This window comes from Cricetulus griseus, chromosome 4 (assembly GCF_003668045.3).
Source record: "Cricetulus griseus strain 17A/GY chromosome 4, alternate assembly CriGri-PICRH-1.0, whole genome shotgun sequence".
NCBI classification, from domain to species: Eukaryota; Metazoa; Chordata; class Mammalia; order Rodentia; family Cricetidae; genus Cricetulus; species Cricetulus griseus.
In genome coordinates this window covers 79903212-79919427 of record NC_048597.1, presented here as the reverse complement: position 1 = coordinate 79919427, position 16216 = coordinate 79903212, and the positions used below count along the sequence as shown (strand labels likewise).

General features: G+C 52.1%; 1 protein-coding gene across 3 annotated transcripts in view; it reads right to left on the bottom strand.

The window, feature by feature from the left end:
• Nucleotides 1-16216, bottom strand: part of Grid2ip (Grid2 interacting protein) — a 36039-nt gene that overhangs the window by 7006 nt on the left and 12817 nt on the right. For 2 of the 3 annotated variants that reach the window (XM_027413574.1, XM_035444326.1), the window contains 11 exons: nucleotides 13090-13338; nucleotides 12854-12939; nucleotides 11553-11622; nucleotides 10547-10641; nucleotides 10121-10304; nucleotides 8087-8241; nucleotides 5805-5945; nucleotides 5014-5111; nucleotides 4713-4830; nucleotides 2298-2653; nucleotides 1240-1656 (listed from right to left, as the gene is read on the bottom strand). In XM_027413574.1, the coding sequence (XP_027269375.1) occupies nucleotides 1240-1656; nucleotides 2298-2653; nucleotides 4713-4830; nucleotides 5014-5111; nucleotides 5805-5945; nucleotides 8087-8241; nucleotides 10121-10304; nucleotides 10547-10641; nucleotides 11553-11622; nucleotides 12854-12939; nucleotides 13090-13338 (1969 nt within the window). Of the gene's footprint in view, nucleotides 1-1239; nucleotides 1657-2297; nucleotides 2654-4712; nucleotides 4831-5013; nucleotides 5112-5804; nucleotides 5946-8086; nucleotides 8242-10120; nucleotides 10305-10546; nucleotides 10642-11552; nucleotides 11623-12853; nucleotides 12940-13089; nucleotides 13339-16018; nucleotides 16054-16216 lie in introns of those variants that run through there. The other variant, XM_035444325.1, reaches the window with a different exon arrangement.

Genomic DNA, 16216 nt, shown 5'->3' with positions numbered 1-16216 from the left:
TGTTATGTAGCCCAGACAGACCTCAAATTCATAACCTTCCTTCCTCTGCCTGCTAAGTGCTGGGATGACTGGTTTGTGCCACCACACCCTGCTTCAGGTTCTCCTTTTGCAGGGATTGGGTTCATCCCAGAGCTGCCTTGGGCAGGATGAGCTAGTGCTAGGGCAACTGAAGCTGTGATAGGCCAGAGGCTGGAAAATGGACCAAAAGGCTGAGACAGTTTGTGCAGGAGATGATCACCTGCAGTGGCCATAAGGGGCTTGGATGGGGTGAGGATGAGGGTAGCTACTGAGGGAAAGATCCTAAAGGAAGAGAGACAAGTAGAGAAATAGTCTCAGAATGGGGCTGCTGAGCAAGAAGGCCTGGCAGGGTGGGTGGTCAGGTGTGTTCAGCCTTGGTGACCAGAAGGATGACACCAGAGAGTAAGTTTGTGAACTCATCTCAGACTTGTAGGAATATCGTCTCCAGGAACCCAAGATGAAAACTTCCCTTCTCTGGGACTTGCAGGCCGTGCTGGGCTCAAACTCACTATATAGACAAGGGTGACCTTGTACTGCTCCTCCTGCCTCAACCCTCCCAAGTGTTGGGATTACAGGTGTGCAGTATGATGCCTGATTCATGTGCTTGGAGTCTCACTTCAGCCTCCTAAGTGCTGGAATGATAGGCATGAGCCACTGTACTCGCTTCCCTGGCCATATTTAAAGGAGCAGTTGAGCTGGGTGTAGTGGCTCATTCCTCTAATCCCAGCACTTTGGTGGCATTGAGACAGGAGGATTGCCATGAGTAAAAAGCTAGAATCTAAGAGAACTAGTCTAGCCTCAAGAGTGATGATTTTTTTGCAGGAGGGTAGGGTGGTATTTCCAGAACTCCCCACTGTGCTTTTCTTGGCTTGGGAACACATTTGTCTTTGGGAAGGCTGTCACTTCTCTGCTCAGGGTGAGAAGGTTCAAGGAATATTCTAGTTTATGTTACAAGAGGCCAGGAACTGGTGAGATGATGGCTCAGGTGCTTTCACCAGTTTGATGGCCTGGATTATGTGACTCCTACATGTTGCCCTTTGACCTCCACAGCCATGACCCCTTCCACACACAAAATAATTTAAAGATGCAATTAAAAAAAAAGAAAATAAAGAAGAGGAGTGGAAGAAGAAGGCAGTTGGCTGGAAGATGGATCTTGCCTTCAATGTTACTATCCAGATCACTCACCCAGTTGAGAGAGCCACTGGTCCCCAGGTCACCTACCTGACCCCAGATAGTGCCTTCTGAGTTCTCCACCTGTTCCCAGCGCAAGCGCTTGACACTCATGTGGCTGGTCTCGCTTCGGCGGTGGCCCATGCCCCGGGATAGCATGGGGGGTGCGCATGGCACTGGTGGGGGTAGGGGTGGTGGAGGTGGGGGTGGGACTGGATGGCTGAGCTGGTTGAGGGGTTTGGTCAATGACTGAGGAGGACCTCGGGGACCATCGGAGGTGCGAGAGCTGGGTTTGGGGTCGTGGAAAGGCAGGGGCGGGGGCGGTGGTGGGCTGAGTGGGGGCGGAGGGATGTGGTCGGAGATGGATGAGTAGGTCAGAGAGCTGCCCTCCTCGCTGCTGCTGACACAGTCGCTAGCGCTGCTTCTCTCATTGGTCACAAAGCTGCCCTGGTCATCATGGAAACTCATCTGTTCAGGGGAGAACAAGGTGAGTGGGAAGTCAGGCTGAGGTATGCAGACTGTGTGGGTAAAACCAGCAAGAATCTCCAAAGCTACACAGAGAAACCCTGTCTCGAAAAACAAACAAACAAACAAACAAACAAACAAACAAAAAACCAGCAAGCAGGTGGAGAGCAAGAGAAGCTAGGGACCAGGATAGGCAGCCTGCTGCCTTAACCTGAAGTTGTGAGTGACATAGCCTGAGTGTGCATGGGACAGATTGAGACAAAGAGTGGGCCAGCCTGAGACAATGAGTATATGGAGGTGGCCTTAGGGAAAGGACAGAGTAGCCCAGGGAAAGGTACAGAAGTGATTGGTGGGTTTGGCCTGAGGTTGTGAGCTGTGTATCCTAGGATGAGGAATGGGGTAACCTGAGACAAAATATATCCGATGGCTTCAGGCAGGGGCGGGATAAGTATGAACAGGGGATAACTTGGGATGGCTGCAGAAATGGAACAGGGTAGCCTAGACAGATTCCAGCACAGACTGAGGCAGGGGTGAAGCAGTCTGAGGCAGTCTGCAGTGGAATAGGCCCCCTGCAGACTCTGGGGGATATTATACCTGCTATAGACCTCCACCCCTCAACTCTCTACACCCATTCACACGCTCACCTCCTCATAGTCATTCTCTGGTGTCAGGAAGTCATCCACAATGGTGACCCGGGGACCCAGCTGCTCACTCAGCACATCCAGGAAGCGATCTGTGTCTCTGCTCCGCACAGGGCGTGAGAAGGCGAAGAGCTTCCTGCGACTGGGTGGCCGGATGGGTTCTGGGCTTGGGGGACTGTCGGGGTGGATGGATCCAAGACCTGGCTGTGGGGAGGGCGCCCTGCTGCTGTCCAAGCTGGCGTAGGGGTGGGACTCCGAGCTGCTGGGGGAAGCCAAACCCCCAGAGCACAGTGGATCATAGCAGGGGGATGGCAGGAGCCGCTCGCTGGGCCATGAGACTCCAGACAGGGTCCTGGGTCCTTAATTGGTAGTAGAAGGAGAGAAAGCCCATCAGCCAGTACCCAGCATGGGTGGAGGAGTGGGTCAGCTATCTGTCCTAAGACATGCCTTCTGTCTCTGGGCTATTGCCTCCCAGGCTGTTCCCCAAGAGTAACTAGAGATACAGTAGGTGGAACAGAGGATATCTCTTGGCTTCAGTTTGTGCCATACCCCAGCTCACCTGGGAACATACCCCAAAGGTCTCACCAAGGCCTCAGGCAAGGATCATGAGGTACCACTCCCACCCAGCAAGCCTCAGATAGTAGTCTCATAGAAAGGTGGAGGGTCCACCCTTCCCACCCCTACCTTTTTTCAATAGTGGAGATCAAGGCTATGGCCTTGCTCATGCCAGGCAAGTATTCTGTCACTCCCACACACCCACTCCACCACAGGTGTGCTCCCACACACCCACCCCAACACAGGTGTGCTCCCCCACACCCACCCCAACACAGGTGTGCTCCCCCACACCCACTCCACCACAGGTGTGCTCCCATACACCCACCCCAACACAGGTGTGCTCCCACACACCCACTCCACCACAGGTGTGCTCCCACACACCCACTCCACCACAGGTGTGCTCCCACACACCCACTCCACCACAGGTGTGCTCCCCCACACCCACTCCACCACAGGTGTGCTCCCCCACACCCACTCCACCACAGGTGTGCTCCCATACACTCACCCCAACACAGGTGTGCTCCCACACACCCACTCCACCACAGGTGTGCTCCCCCACACCCACCCCAACACAGGTGTGCTCCCACACACCCACTCCACCACAGGTGTGCTCCCCCACACCCACCCCAACACAGGTGTGCTCCCACACACCCACCCCAATACAGGTATGCTCCCCCACACCCACCCCAATACAGGTGTGCTCCCCCACACCCACCCCAACACAGGTGTGCTCCCCCACACCCACTCCAACACAGGTGTGCTCCCATACATCCACCCCAACACAGGTGTGCTCCCACACACCCACTCCACCACAGGTGTGCTCCCACACACCCACTCCACCACAGGTGTGCTCCCACAACCCACCCCAACACAGGTGTGCTCCCCACACCCACTCCACCACAGGTGTGCTCCCCACACCCACCCCAACACAGGTGTGCTCCCACACACCCACTCTATCACAGGTGTGCTCCCATACACCCACCCCAACACAGGTGTGCTCCCCACACACCCACTCCACCACAGGTGTGCTCCCCCATACCCACTCCACCACAGGTGTGCTCCCCACACCCACTCTATCACAGGTGTGCTCCCATACACCCACCCCAACACAGGTGTGCTCCCCACACACCCACTCCACCACAGGTGTGCTCCCCACACACCCACTCCACCACAGGTGTGCTCCCCCATACCCACTCCACCACAGGTGTGCTCCCATACACCCACTCCAACACAGGTGTGCTCCCCACACACCCACTCCACCACAGGTGTGCTCCCCCAAACCCACCCTTATATGGTGCTGGGAATGGACCCCAGGACCTCATGCATGCCAATCAAACAATCTGCCAACTGCACTCCAGCCCCACTTTCTTAAAGTTTTGAGGCAAGGTCTTGATAAGTTGCCCAGCCTAGCCCTGAACTCATTCTGTAGCCCAGACAGGCCTTAAATTATGATCCTCTTGCCTCAGCTTCCTGAGTAGCTAAAGATGACAGGACTCTGTTACAGGCACAGCCGGTCTTGCTTAGACTGCAGAGAAACTATCTTCCCAGCAACGTCATTCACGCAGCAACAAATACACTTTATAGTGTATCCAAGAGCCACGTGCTAACTCAAGGACTCGTTTGGGGGAACACTCTGCTTTTCCAGATCACCATATGGGTGAAGACCACAAAGGACAAATGAGGGGCTGGGACAAGCCAACCTTGATGACCCCACTACACATGCTCAGAGGTCTCTGGGCTTCCCTAGGACCCAGCTGCACACCCTCTAGGGGGTGTGCCTGGGAGTAGGGATGACACATGACAGCCAGCTAGAAGAACAGAAGCCAGTACCCCCTCAGGACCAGAGGTTAACTGAGGCCATACCTGCTGTGCCTACCAGGCTGGGGACTGGCGGAGAGGCCCGGGATTTGGACACAGTCCCTATCTTCCCTTTGAAGCTGCTGTTCAGTCGCGACTCAAGCTCTGCGTAGACGGCCGACATCTAGTGGGCAATGGGGATGAGTCCGACCTCCTCCTACTGTTCCCTGTGGTCTCAACAGGACCACGCATGGACAGTTTGCCCCAGCCTGAAATAGCTGCTGGGAAACTTTGGTCAGGAGTCTCCACACACTGCCCACCCAGGCCCATGATCATTGACTACATCTAGAAGGCAGAAAGACCTCACCATTTTGGGGTTGGGGGTCTCTGGAAGGGATGTGCCATCACCAGCCTGACGCTCGCCTGGGATCAGAGGTAGAGGCATCTCAGGGCAATCACCAGGACCTGCCAGGAAGGCAACATGGGAACCTCATTATCCTTTCGGAGCTCTACGGCTCAGTCCAGACCTGTACAGTTAGCACTCATTCTCCATATCCCCCAGATTCCTGATTCCTAATTGTGGTGATTAATCTTGGTTGTCAACTCAATTGGAGCTGGAATCAGCTGGGTCACACTTTTGGTGGTCTGTGAAGGTGCTGCCTGGAAGGATTACCCAAGAAATGAAGGCTCTATCCTAGAGTGGGCAGGACCTTTCTGTAGCAGCACAGATAGAAAGAGATCTGATGGGAAAGCAGGGCTTTGCCTGCCTGCCTTCCCTCCTTGCTGGTGAGTGCATCTATTCTGCTGCAGCAGCCGTTGCCATCAGAACCCACAGTTTTCAGTCTCCCGACGCAGACTGGATCAGTAGCTCTTTGGAACCCTCTGGGCCTTCAGCACTAAACTGAGACCTGGAACTACTGATGTCTCCAGCTCATGGACTGAGCAGCTACTGGATGCCCAGCCTCTCCAGCACGAAGACGGCCATTGCTGGACTACTCAGCCATTATTATGGAAGCCATTCTAATAAATCCCCTTTGTGATTTACATTCATTCTGTGGGTTCTGTCCCTCTAGAGAACCTTGACTGACACACTCATCATTTCACTAACTCTGATTTATAAGAAGAAAGCAGCACCAGTGTTTCTAAGTGGGGCCTTACCACAACTGAGGCTGGCCTCCAGGCTCTGGGAGCGCAGGCTACGACGGCACATGGAAGAAGCTCTCTGGGAACTCCGTGGTTGTGGCTCTGGAGTAGGCTCTGGTGTGGACTCTGGCTCCAGGTCTAGTGAGGATTCAGGTTCTGTGGTGGGACAGGCAAGGTTTGGCATGCGGCCCTTGTCCTATCAGCCTCCACAAGCAAGGGAGGTGAGGGAAGAAGTCACCCCCCTTGGTTTGTGGCCTCTGGGACCTGGGGCCTTCCTGCCTTGTCCCCAGGATAATGCTACAGTTTTTCTTAGATAGTGCTGAAGATGATACCCAGTACCTTGTGCATGCCCAGCAAGAGCTCTACCACTGAGCCACACCCCAGCCCCTCACTGGGGAATTCTAGGCAGGTGCTCTACCACTGAAATGCATCTATCTCCAGCTATTTAGAGTAATGCTCAAGCAGGTGTCCTAAGACCAGAAACCAAGTACCTAGAGAAGAAAAGCACCTGAAAGAAGGAAAACACAGTGTCGACTGATGCTGTTCCCAACAGGGCTCTTCCTAGGATGCCATGCTTCTAGGTCCCCAAACCCTGTGCTTATTCTAGGCTGCTTACCCACACCCAATATAACTTGTTGGGGCAAACTGAAAATGTTCTGGACACATGATGCACTTCTGGGGACCCTGAGCTTCATGCTAAAAGTTCTCAGCCATCCTCAATTCTCCAAGCTGTAAGGAGTAGATACCTTGAAGGATCATCAAAAACAAATCACAGGGACTGCAGCTGCAGAGTGTCTGTAGCAGGTTAGGTCACAAGACACTATGCTCATCCAGTATTTATATGGGTTTAGGGATTCGAACTTGGTTGGTTCAATTCTTACCTCACTAACTCTTCTCTCCAGCCCCCAGGCTGGGGCTTTTAGGCCCACAGGGGACATACTCTAATAGTGTACATAGCAGTGGGCCAATGAGGTTGTATGTGGCCCAGCAGACGCCCTCATGTGTGCTTGTGCACTGGAGTCTACCAAAGTGGTCTGACCATGGGACCATGATCCAGGTAACTTGTACTGATGAATTTGTAAACAGTGACTAGGACACACGAATTAAAGATTGTTTGTGTCAGGGGGTGGTGGCACACGCCTTTATCCCAGGACTAGGGAGGCAGAGGCAGGTGGATCTCTGTGAGTTCGAGACCAGCCTGGTCTACTGAGTGAGTTCCAGGACAGCCTCCAAAGCCGCAGAGAAACCCTGTCTGGAACCCCACACCCAAAAAAGTGTTTGCATGTGTATATGTGTTTATGCATATTTGCATGTGTATATGTGTGTGCGTGTTCATGCATGTGTGTACATGTGGAGGTCAGAGGTGTATCTTCCACCACCCTCTCTCTACGCTATATATATTAACCCAGAGTTTGTCATTCATTTTGCTAATCTAGCTAGCTAGTTTGCTTCATGGGTCCCCTGTCCCCAACCTACCAAGTACTAGTATTACAGGTAGTCTGCCTCACCCACCTGGCATTTGTATGGGTGCTGGGAATCTTAGCATTCATCCTCATGCTTGCTCAATAAATGCTTTGTCTACTGAGCCATCCCCAGCCTCTTGTTTTGATTCTGAGATATACCGGCCTCTGTGGTGGTTTGGATGAAAATGCCCCCCATAGGCTCATAGAGTGTGGCACTATTAGTAGGAATGGCCTTGTTGGAGTAGCTGTGGCTTCCTTAGAGGAAGTGTATCACTGGGAGGTGGACTTTGAGGTTTTAAATGCTCAAGTCAGGTGCTGAAGTTGCAGGTCAGCCACCATGCCTGGGTAGGGATTCTCAGACAAGGACAGGGCTATAGCTCAGTGGGAGAGCACTTGCTTAGCATAAACAAGGCCCTGGGTTCCATCCCCACTGATGTAAAAAGAAAACATGGTTGAGGTGGCACACACCCGAAACCCCATCACATGGGAGATAGAGGCAGGAGAATCAGGAGTTCAAGGTCAGCCTGGACTACACATGAGTTTGAGGCCAGCCTGACCATGTGAGACCCTGTTTGAGAGAGGAGAGAGGAGAAAGAGAATAAGAGGAAGAAAAGGAAAGGACAGAGAAATGAGCAGTCTTCAGTTATGCTGTGTTTGCTGCATGAAAGATGAACTGGGCAGGCACAATCCTGCCAGTCAAGCCCCAGTGTTGAGTATGTATTTGCTGAGACTTGTTGGTATCTGTCTTTGAGGGAGGGGCCTAGAGTGGCTACCAGACCTCTAGGAAGTGAGAACAGGTGTCTACTTGTTCACCTGGCAGGCGGGGCAGCTCACCTGTCATGGCTGTGTAGCCTAGGAAGCGTGCGATCTTCTCCTGACACAGCTCCTGCTCCTCGTAGGTCAACAGCTGGTAGAGGAACTGCCAGAGCACCTGCTTGGCAGGTGTGTCCAGAACAGGGTACACGTCAACGATGAGGGTATCGATGTTCCTACAGGTGGGGGTGCAGAAGCAGGGAGCCCATCACTCAGGGGTGTGGACCAGGTAGTGGTTCCAGGCCCTGGAATTCAGCTTCTCCCTTGACCCCCACCCTTGAAAGACAGAGCAGAGAAGACAGGAAAGCAGTCTTCAGAGACTCAAACCCCAGTGTGGGGGATGTTAGCTCATTGGCAGAGCACTTACCTAGCCTACCCAAGGTTCTGGGTTCAATTCCCACCTCTACCACCACAACACACAAAAAAATGTAATACTCAAATCCAAGCTTTGTCATTTACCAACTAAGTGACCTTTCTCAAGCTACTTAACTTTTTCTCTTTTGCTTTGTCTGTAAAATTGAAAATAATAATATCGCCGTGCGGTGGTGGTGCACGCCTTTAATCCCAGCACTTGGGAGGCAGAGGCAGGTGGATCTCTGTGAGTTCAAGACCAGCCTGGTCTACAAGAACTAGTTCCAGGACAGCCTCCAAAGCCACAGGGAAACCCTGTCTCGGAAAAAAAAAATATCTACTGGGCAAGAGATTGCTCAGCTGGCAGAGGTGTAGGCACTGTGGCATGCATGACCCCCATATTCAATAAATAAATGTTTTTTTTTAAAAGAAAGATTGGGGACTGAAGATGAAGGAGCATGTCACAGAAAGTTGTTAGTATTCCTTTTACATGTGATAAAGTTCCAAAATACACTATGGTGATGGTTACATATATTTGCAAATATATCAGACTCCCAAACCACTGAATGAATGAATTGTGGCCAGAGAGATAGATGGCTCAGTGATTAAGAGCATTTGTGTTGTGGGGTGGTGGTGGTGGTGGTGGTGGTGGTGCACACCTTTAATCCCAGCACTCAGGAGACAGAGGTGAGCAGATCTCTCTGAGTTTAAGGCCAGCCTGGTCCACAGAGGGAGTTCCTAGACAGCAAGGGCTACCCAGAGAAACCATGTCTCCAAAAACCAAAAATAAGAACATTTGTGCTATTATTGCAGAGGACCCAGGTTCAGTTCCCAGGACCTCTGTGGCAGCTCACAAACACCTGTACCTCCAGTTCCAGGAGATCTGATGTTCTCTTCTGGCCTGCATGTGCACTGCACATGTGTGGTGCACTTACATGCAGGGAAAATACTCATATACAGACTTTTTAAAATTAAAAACAAATAAATGTGGGGGAGAAGGAATGGGGGTAAGGGGAGGGAGAGGGAGAGGGAGAGGGGAATTACATGTGAAACAAGCCTGTTCCCTAACTTGAATTAATAATAATAAAAAGAGAGAAAAAAACAAAAAACAAATAAATGACTGAATTATATAGCACATGAATTATATTGCACCATATATTTTTAAAAGTTATAATTATATATACTTTAAATCAAACCAAAAAGAATGGATAGGCTTGTCATACTTGCCATAAAACATGACAGACATAGCTCTGAAAAAAAAAAAAAAGATTCCAAGGGCCTACGTGGGAACTGGTGAGATTTCTTGACTAATGTCTCATTAACTGTTTCTGCCTACCTCAATTCACAGAAATGACAGAAATGTCTGTACTTGCCCAAGATGTCAGAGTCCAGTTTTATCTGGGCATGGTGGCAATGGCCTTTAGTCTCAGCACTGAGGATGCGGAGACAGGCTGGTCTCTGTGAGTTTCAGCTCAGCTACTTGTTACATAGCAAGACCCGGTCTCAAAAGTAAATAAACGAATAAATTTAAAAGTCCTAAGGCACTTAACCTACCTTAATACTAGCTATTGCCTTCTTAGAGCTTTCTCTCCACCCAAGAAGGGTGAGGAGGCACAGGCAGGAGGACAAGGATTGTCAGGTTTAAGAGGGACTCGGGTGGGGCCCAAACAGGTTAGGTCCCTATCACCAATATGCCCAGGACACCTGTGCTGGAAGAAGCTCTCAAGAGCCCGACAGACTCCATAGCGCTCAGGAGGAGTGAGGAGGTGGTCCAGCTGCTGGCTGAAGGTCCTCCCCTGGACTCGGATACTGGAAGGCAGGATGTCTGCCACCCACTGCAGCGAGGTAAGAGCCGACGACCGGGTCGGGGAATCCAAAGAATCTGAATCTGCGGAGGACCACAGGCATGGGGAGGTACAGGTGACCCAAAGTCACCAGGTTAGGCACAGTTTCCCAGGCAACTGGGGTCATCCACCTTCTGAGCTGGGGTGTGCAATACATTGGACAGGCCCTTTGTAGAGAGCACTGAACAGCATTGAATACGGGGCATTGGATTCTATAGCACCCCTGGCGGTATTCCTGGGAAGCCACCAAAACAGTCCTGGGCAATCTATGACTTGATAGTCTCACCACTGGCAAAAGGGACCGGTCCTTCCTCTACCACCAGCGTAGGCATTGCACCACTGCCTTGCAACATGGACACCACCTTGTCGTGGGAGCAGTTCCTGCAAAGGAGATGGCCCAGAAGGGCCTGACAAAGTGAGCTCTGTCCATCACGAAGAGACCACCCAGCAAATCCACTGTTCATTCAGGACTAGTCAGGACCCTAACTTTCATATAAGTTAAGGCCTTGTACAGTAGAAGCCCCAGGCATTGGACAGCTTGGCCTGCAGACGCCCTAGGCTTGGCATTCCTGGGCAAAGAAGGAGCTATTTCCATGGCAACACAGATATTTCCACAACTCCTCTCCAGGGCAAGAAATAATCGGTCTTTTCCATTCTGTGTCCCCAACATGTAGCTGTAATATTTTCAGTCGGAAGGATGGGCTAGAGGTTCTGGCAAAGTGGAAGGATGGATTCAAGTGGAATTCCCACTACTCGGTGGATAAGGTGGCACACAACTGTAATCCCAACACTTGAGGAGCTGAGGCAGGAGGGTTTGCAGAATTTGAAGCCAGTCTGAATTATATAGCAAGTCCAGCTTGCCTGGTCAACTAAGCAAGACCTCGTCTCAAAAAAGAAATTTAAAAAAGGCTGGTATGGTAACTCACATCTGCAATCCAGCACTCACTGGAGATAGGTGGGTTTTCATGAATTCAAGGCAAGTCTGGGCTACATAGTGAGTTCTAAGCCAGCCTAGGATACAGAGTGAGGCACTGTCTAAAAAGAAAAATCTTAAACAAAGGGCTGAGGATGTAGCTCTGAGATACTGTTTGCCTAACCAAGGGCCTTGTGTTCAATTCCCAGTATGACAGGGGGGAAAAACAGCCTTCAGGGGAAGATGGATAGACCCAGGAGACACAGGCCATAGGACATACATCAAAAGGGGATCAGAGCCACTCTTAGTGTCCCAAGAGGCAAAGGTCTTGGAGGATGGCTCATCCCCAAGATCACAAGACACTTCAGGGGCTGCTGACCTCATGTCCAGTCCATTGAGGAAGAGGATCCGGTCACCTGACTTGAGGGAGGCACTTTCAGCTGGGCTGCCTGGAGGAGTGAGAAGGTATATAGTCAGTTGACCACTTTATAGTGGAATTGTATGGGATTCTCCGCTCTCAACTCCAGTGGGTGAGTCAGATAACCATTCTTCAGTTTTACAGGTGAGAAGTGAGACTCAGGGCTGTCTAGATGATTTAGGGGCTAGGGAAGCTCGCCTGACGACCTGAGTTTGATCCCCGAGACCCACGTGGTAGAGAAAACTGACTACAGGCTGCTCTCTAACCATCATACACACATCCCAGATGACACATGTGTGCTCCCATCCCTCCTCCTACTCCAAATAAATAAGTGTAATTTAAAAAGAAGAGAAAGGAGATTTAGGTACAACTGAGGCCTATAAGCTTGCATTTCACATGCAGAGCAACCAATCCACACACACACTCTGAGCACCTCCTCCAGGGAGTCTCAGAGTCTGGGCCACTGTCCATCTGCCTTCCTCAGCTTTGGGCTAGGAACCAGACAGTCAAAAGGGACAGCAGCTGCTAGACCCAAGAGCCCATTGACATTGTTCAAAACCACTGAGATGGTTAATATTGTCAACTGGACAGAATCTAGAATCACTTAGGGCCAGGCCTCCAGGCATATCTGTGAGGGATTATCTAAATCAAGGTTGGCCTCTGAGACATGAGGGGATGTCTTTCATCATGTTAACCCATGTGAGGAGACCCTTCTACCCATGGGCAGAGATGCTCCTTGGGTAGGGAGGCTGGATGCCTAAAATAGAGAAGGCAAGCCAAGTAGTGGCATTTACCACTCTCTGCTTTTTTTCTTTCATTTTCATGTGTGTGCATGTGTTTTCATGTGTGTAGGTGCATGTGTATGTATGTATGACTGTGCATGCATGTGCAGAGATCAGAGATTAACCTCATCCTCTGATGATCTTCCATCTTGTTCACTGAGGCAGGGTCTCTCAATCAAGCCTGGAGCTTGCTAGCCAGCTTGCTCTGGGAGTCCCATCTCTTCCTTCCATGGCTGGAATTACCAGAACGTTACCATCCCACCCACATTTTGTATGTGTTCTGGAGATCCAAACTCCAGTCCTCATGTCTACTCAGCAATTGCTCTAACCATCGGACCATCTCCCCAGTCATTACACTAACTCTTAACTTTGGATGCCACGTGACTCTCAGCATGGATAGCGTTACTAGAGAGAGCTACAACATGGTTTTTCACCTCATCCCTGATCTTAGGCACTCAGGGTAACCTGTTCATTCCTCACCAGGCAAGACAGATTCAATCCAGACCGGTCCGTGGCCGCGCAGAGTGAAGCCGAAACTCTTGTTGCCCTTATAGACTCGAACAGTCCTGGGGGAAAGGATGAGATGGGGTTGGAGGTGGGTGACCGGCGGATGTCTCATGTCCTTGTCCTCCCAGATACCCACTGTACGAGTCTCCGACCCAAGCTCGCACATGATCGGGAAATGTGCCCTACTGTCACCCGCGCGCCCTGTATACCTGCGAGGGCCCCCAGGGCCGGTGCGGCCGCCCAGCAGCGAGGCCGCCTTGCGCGGGGGTGGCTCATCAGGACGGCGTGGCGCGGCGCTGGCGCGCGTGGACACCAGGAGGCGCTCGGGACGCTCCTCGCTGCGGCTCCGGCGCAAACGCTGCGCGCCTTGCGCCCTCCTAGCGCGGCACAGCTTACCCAACAGACCCTGGGACACCACCTCATCGAAGCGTGCCCGGTGCTTCTTGGGGATAAAGATCCTGCAAAGCAAGGTCCGCAGAGTCAGGCGCGGCCCCTGACTACATCCCAAAGGCGCTCCTGGTGGCTCCTACTGCCCCTTCCCAGGGGTGACCAGGGAAATTTTCACTCTCCCCTTCTGTGAGCGGACTTGCGTTCCCGGCTGTCGTAGACCTGGTCACATGAGGGCTCAGCAGGCAGAAGCGCTTGCTGTCAAGCTTGAAGACCTGAGTTCGATTCCCCTTCACTCACATGGGGGACAGAGAACTGACTATACTAGACGACATCAGGAGTGCAGTGTCACCCCGCCTTGGTAAAGCCGCTTGGACTGTCCCTATGATACTAACCTTTGCGGGGCCTTCCTGCTTCCAAAGCAGTCCTGCCTGTCTTCTATCTCTGTCCGTTCTCTCCGGCTAATGCTCTCCTTCTCTACCCTGCTTATTTCCAGGTGATTGCTAGAAAAAAAACTACACTAGCCATCCGCGGGATGTCTGACTTCCTCCAAGAATCCTCACACTTGCCGTTCCCCTGCTTGCTTTTCTGCCAGCAAGGGTGAAGGCAATTACCACCTCCAAGTTTTTGGCTCTGCCTGACCTCCCCCTTTAATTTTGTTTTTGTTTTTCAAGACAGGGTTTCTCTGTATTGCTTTGGAGGCTGCCCTGGAACTCGCTCTGTAGACCAGGCTGGCCTCGAACTCGCAGAGATCCATCTGCCTCTGCCTCCGAGTGCTGGGATTAAAGGCATGCACCACCAACGCTTGGCTCCTTTAATTTGTTTTAAAAGAATGATTTTTATTATTTTTAAGTGTGTGTGTGTGTGTGTGTGTGTGTGTGTGTGTGTGTGTGTGTGTGTTCCCAACCCCTTCCATGTGTTTAATAAACCCATTGTCCCTGCCAGATTCTGGGGCTCAACGGTGAAGGCCTTGTGGTGCTCTCCAAGGTGTCGCCCTGCTGGTGGTGGGAGAAGACAGCCTCCATGAAGCATCCATACCCTAGGATGAGTCCTTGGTGCTAGTAATTCTAGGAGCTTTCCAAAGCCTGAATCTGTAGCTGGGCTGTGGGCCACAGTGATGGGGAAGGACTTGGCACTTGAGACAGAAGGATATGTGCATGTCTGTGAGTGATCCAACCCCATCTCTATATAACAATTTCAGCTAACACCTTGGTGGACTTACTGATCCACTGCAGAACATTCCAAGTCATATAGAAATCTGTAACTTTCCAGGGTGACACAGCTGGCCTCTGACACAGCTGGAATTGAGGCTCATTATACTACAAAAGCTTCCTGGCTGTGCCCCAAGGCTCCCTTCCCTCTTCCGTGTACCAGGAGCCAATGCCAAGGGCATGGTGGGGAGTCAGGAGAAAAAGAGCAGGGGTGCAATGCCTTTGCATTTAGCTGGAGTAACCCTCTCCTGAACTGGCTCTGTAGCTCTGCCAGCCTCTGTGGGTAAGGTTAATAAGGCCCACTGGGCAGAATGAGCTCCCTAGTGGGATAGAAAGCATGCAGATTCTTCAGGAGGGCTCATGCTTGCCCTGCCCCCAGGGAGTTATGCTTCAGATTGGATACTCCAGGTGACCAGGAGGTCTTCTGAGCCTGACACTTCCATCTGCCTGCAGTCACAACCCCCTGGTTACCCTCCTGCCTCATGTCCAGGCAAAGGATGTCCACCTCATACCCTCAACTTCAGCCCCAAATCTCTGTAAGGCATCAGACCCAGATTCTAACCTGGGCATGGGTCAGATGCCCAGCTCAGTTTAACATCCAACACCAAGTAGTCAAGGTGGGCACCAGACTGAGTCACAAACCGGGGAGGTGGAAGGTCTAGTGGCTAGCTCTCTGCTTGGCATCCTGGAGCATGGGCCAGAGGCCAAGGCTGTCTGCTGAGCCAGACACCCTTCCTGGCTGGCATGAACCTTCCCTGCGTCTCCATCACTGTCTGGCCCAGCCACCCCAGTCCTGGCACTGCTGTAGGTTAATTAAAGCTGGCACAGCCAGATGCAGTGGGGCCGAATTCATTATAGGGACAGATTATTCCCTTTTTTGACTGTGACAACCAGCAATGGGTCTCCAAGGCTCTTATGCCCTTGCTATGCCAACAGGCCTTCCTGAGTTCCCAGGGTTCTTCCCGGGAGTCACAGTATATAACCTTCCACTGGGTCAATTCTGCTACCAGAACGTCACCTAGGATCCCTTGCCTGTGTGTATTCTATCCCAGCCCAGCTTTCTTCACCTAGCACTTGGTCTCCAGGCAGCAAACTGGTGGAGACGGGGTAGGGGCTTCGGAGGCTGCAACCTGCAGTTCTCATCTGCAGTGGACAGTGGAAAGGTCCTGCCTTCCAAACTCAGAAGTTGATGCGATGCGCTAGGTTCTCATCCAGAGCACTCGACAACCCCATTCTTGGTCCTCTGTCCTATCCTGAGAGCCAATGCAGGAAGGCTGGCTTTTAATCCTAGCCTTTCACTTCATCCCAACTCCTCCGGTTGCACGTGGGTCCTGAGTACCCAATATCTAAACCTCACCGCCCACATACCCCCCACTTTATTCCCATTGTCCCCAGTTTCTGGGCTCCGCCCAGTCTCTATAGGTTGCCCACCCAGGACAGGGAACCCCCCCTAGATGTCCCAGCCCCCCTCCCCCCACCTCAAGCTGGGCGGATGCGGGCACAGGGTTCCCAGAGGCGCAGGACGCGATGGGGAAGCTACCTAAAGTGCCGAGAGAAGCCCTGGTCCTTCCCCATCTGGATCCGCGAGGGCGGCGCGGCAGGTGCGCACCGGGTAGCGGGTGGTGGAGCCCGCGATGACAGAGAGGGCGCCCGCGACTCCACGCGCCTTTGCCGGGCGAGCCTGCGTGGCCCCTCCCGGCCAGTCCTGCATGGTGGCCCGATGCCCGCCCCTTCTTGG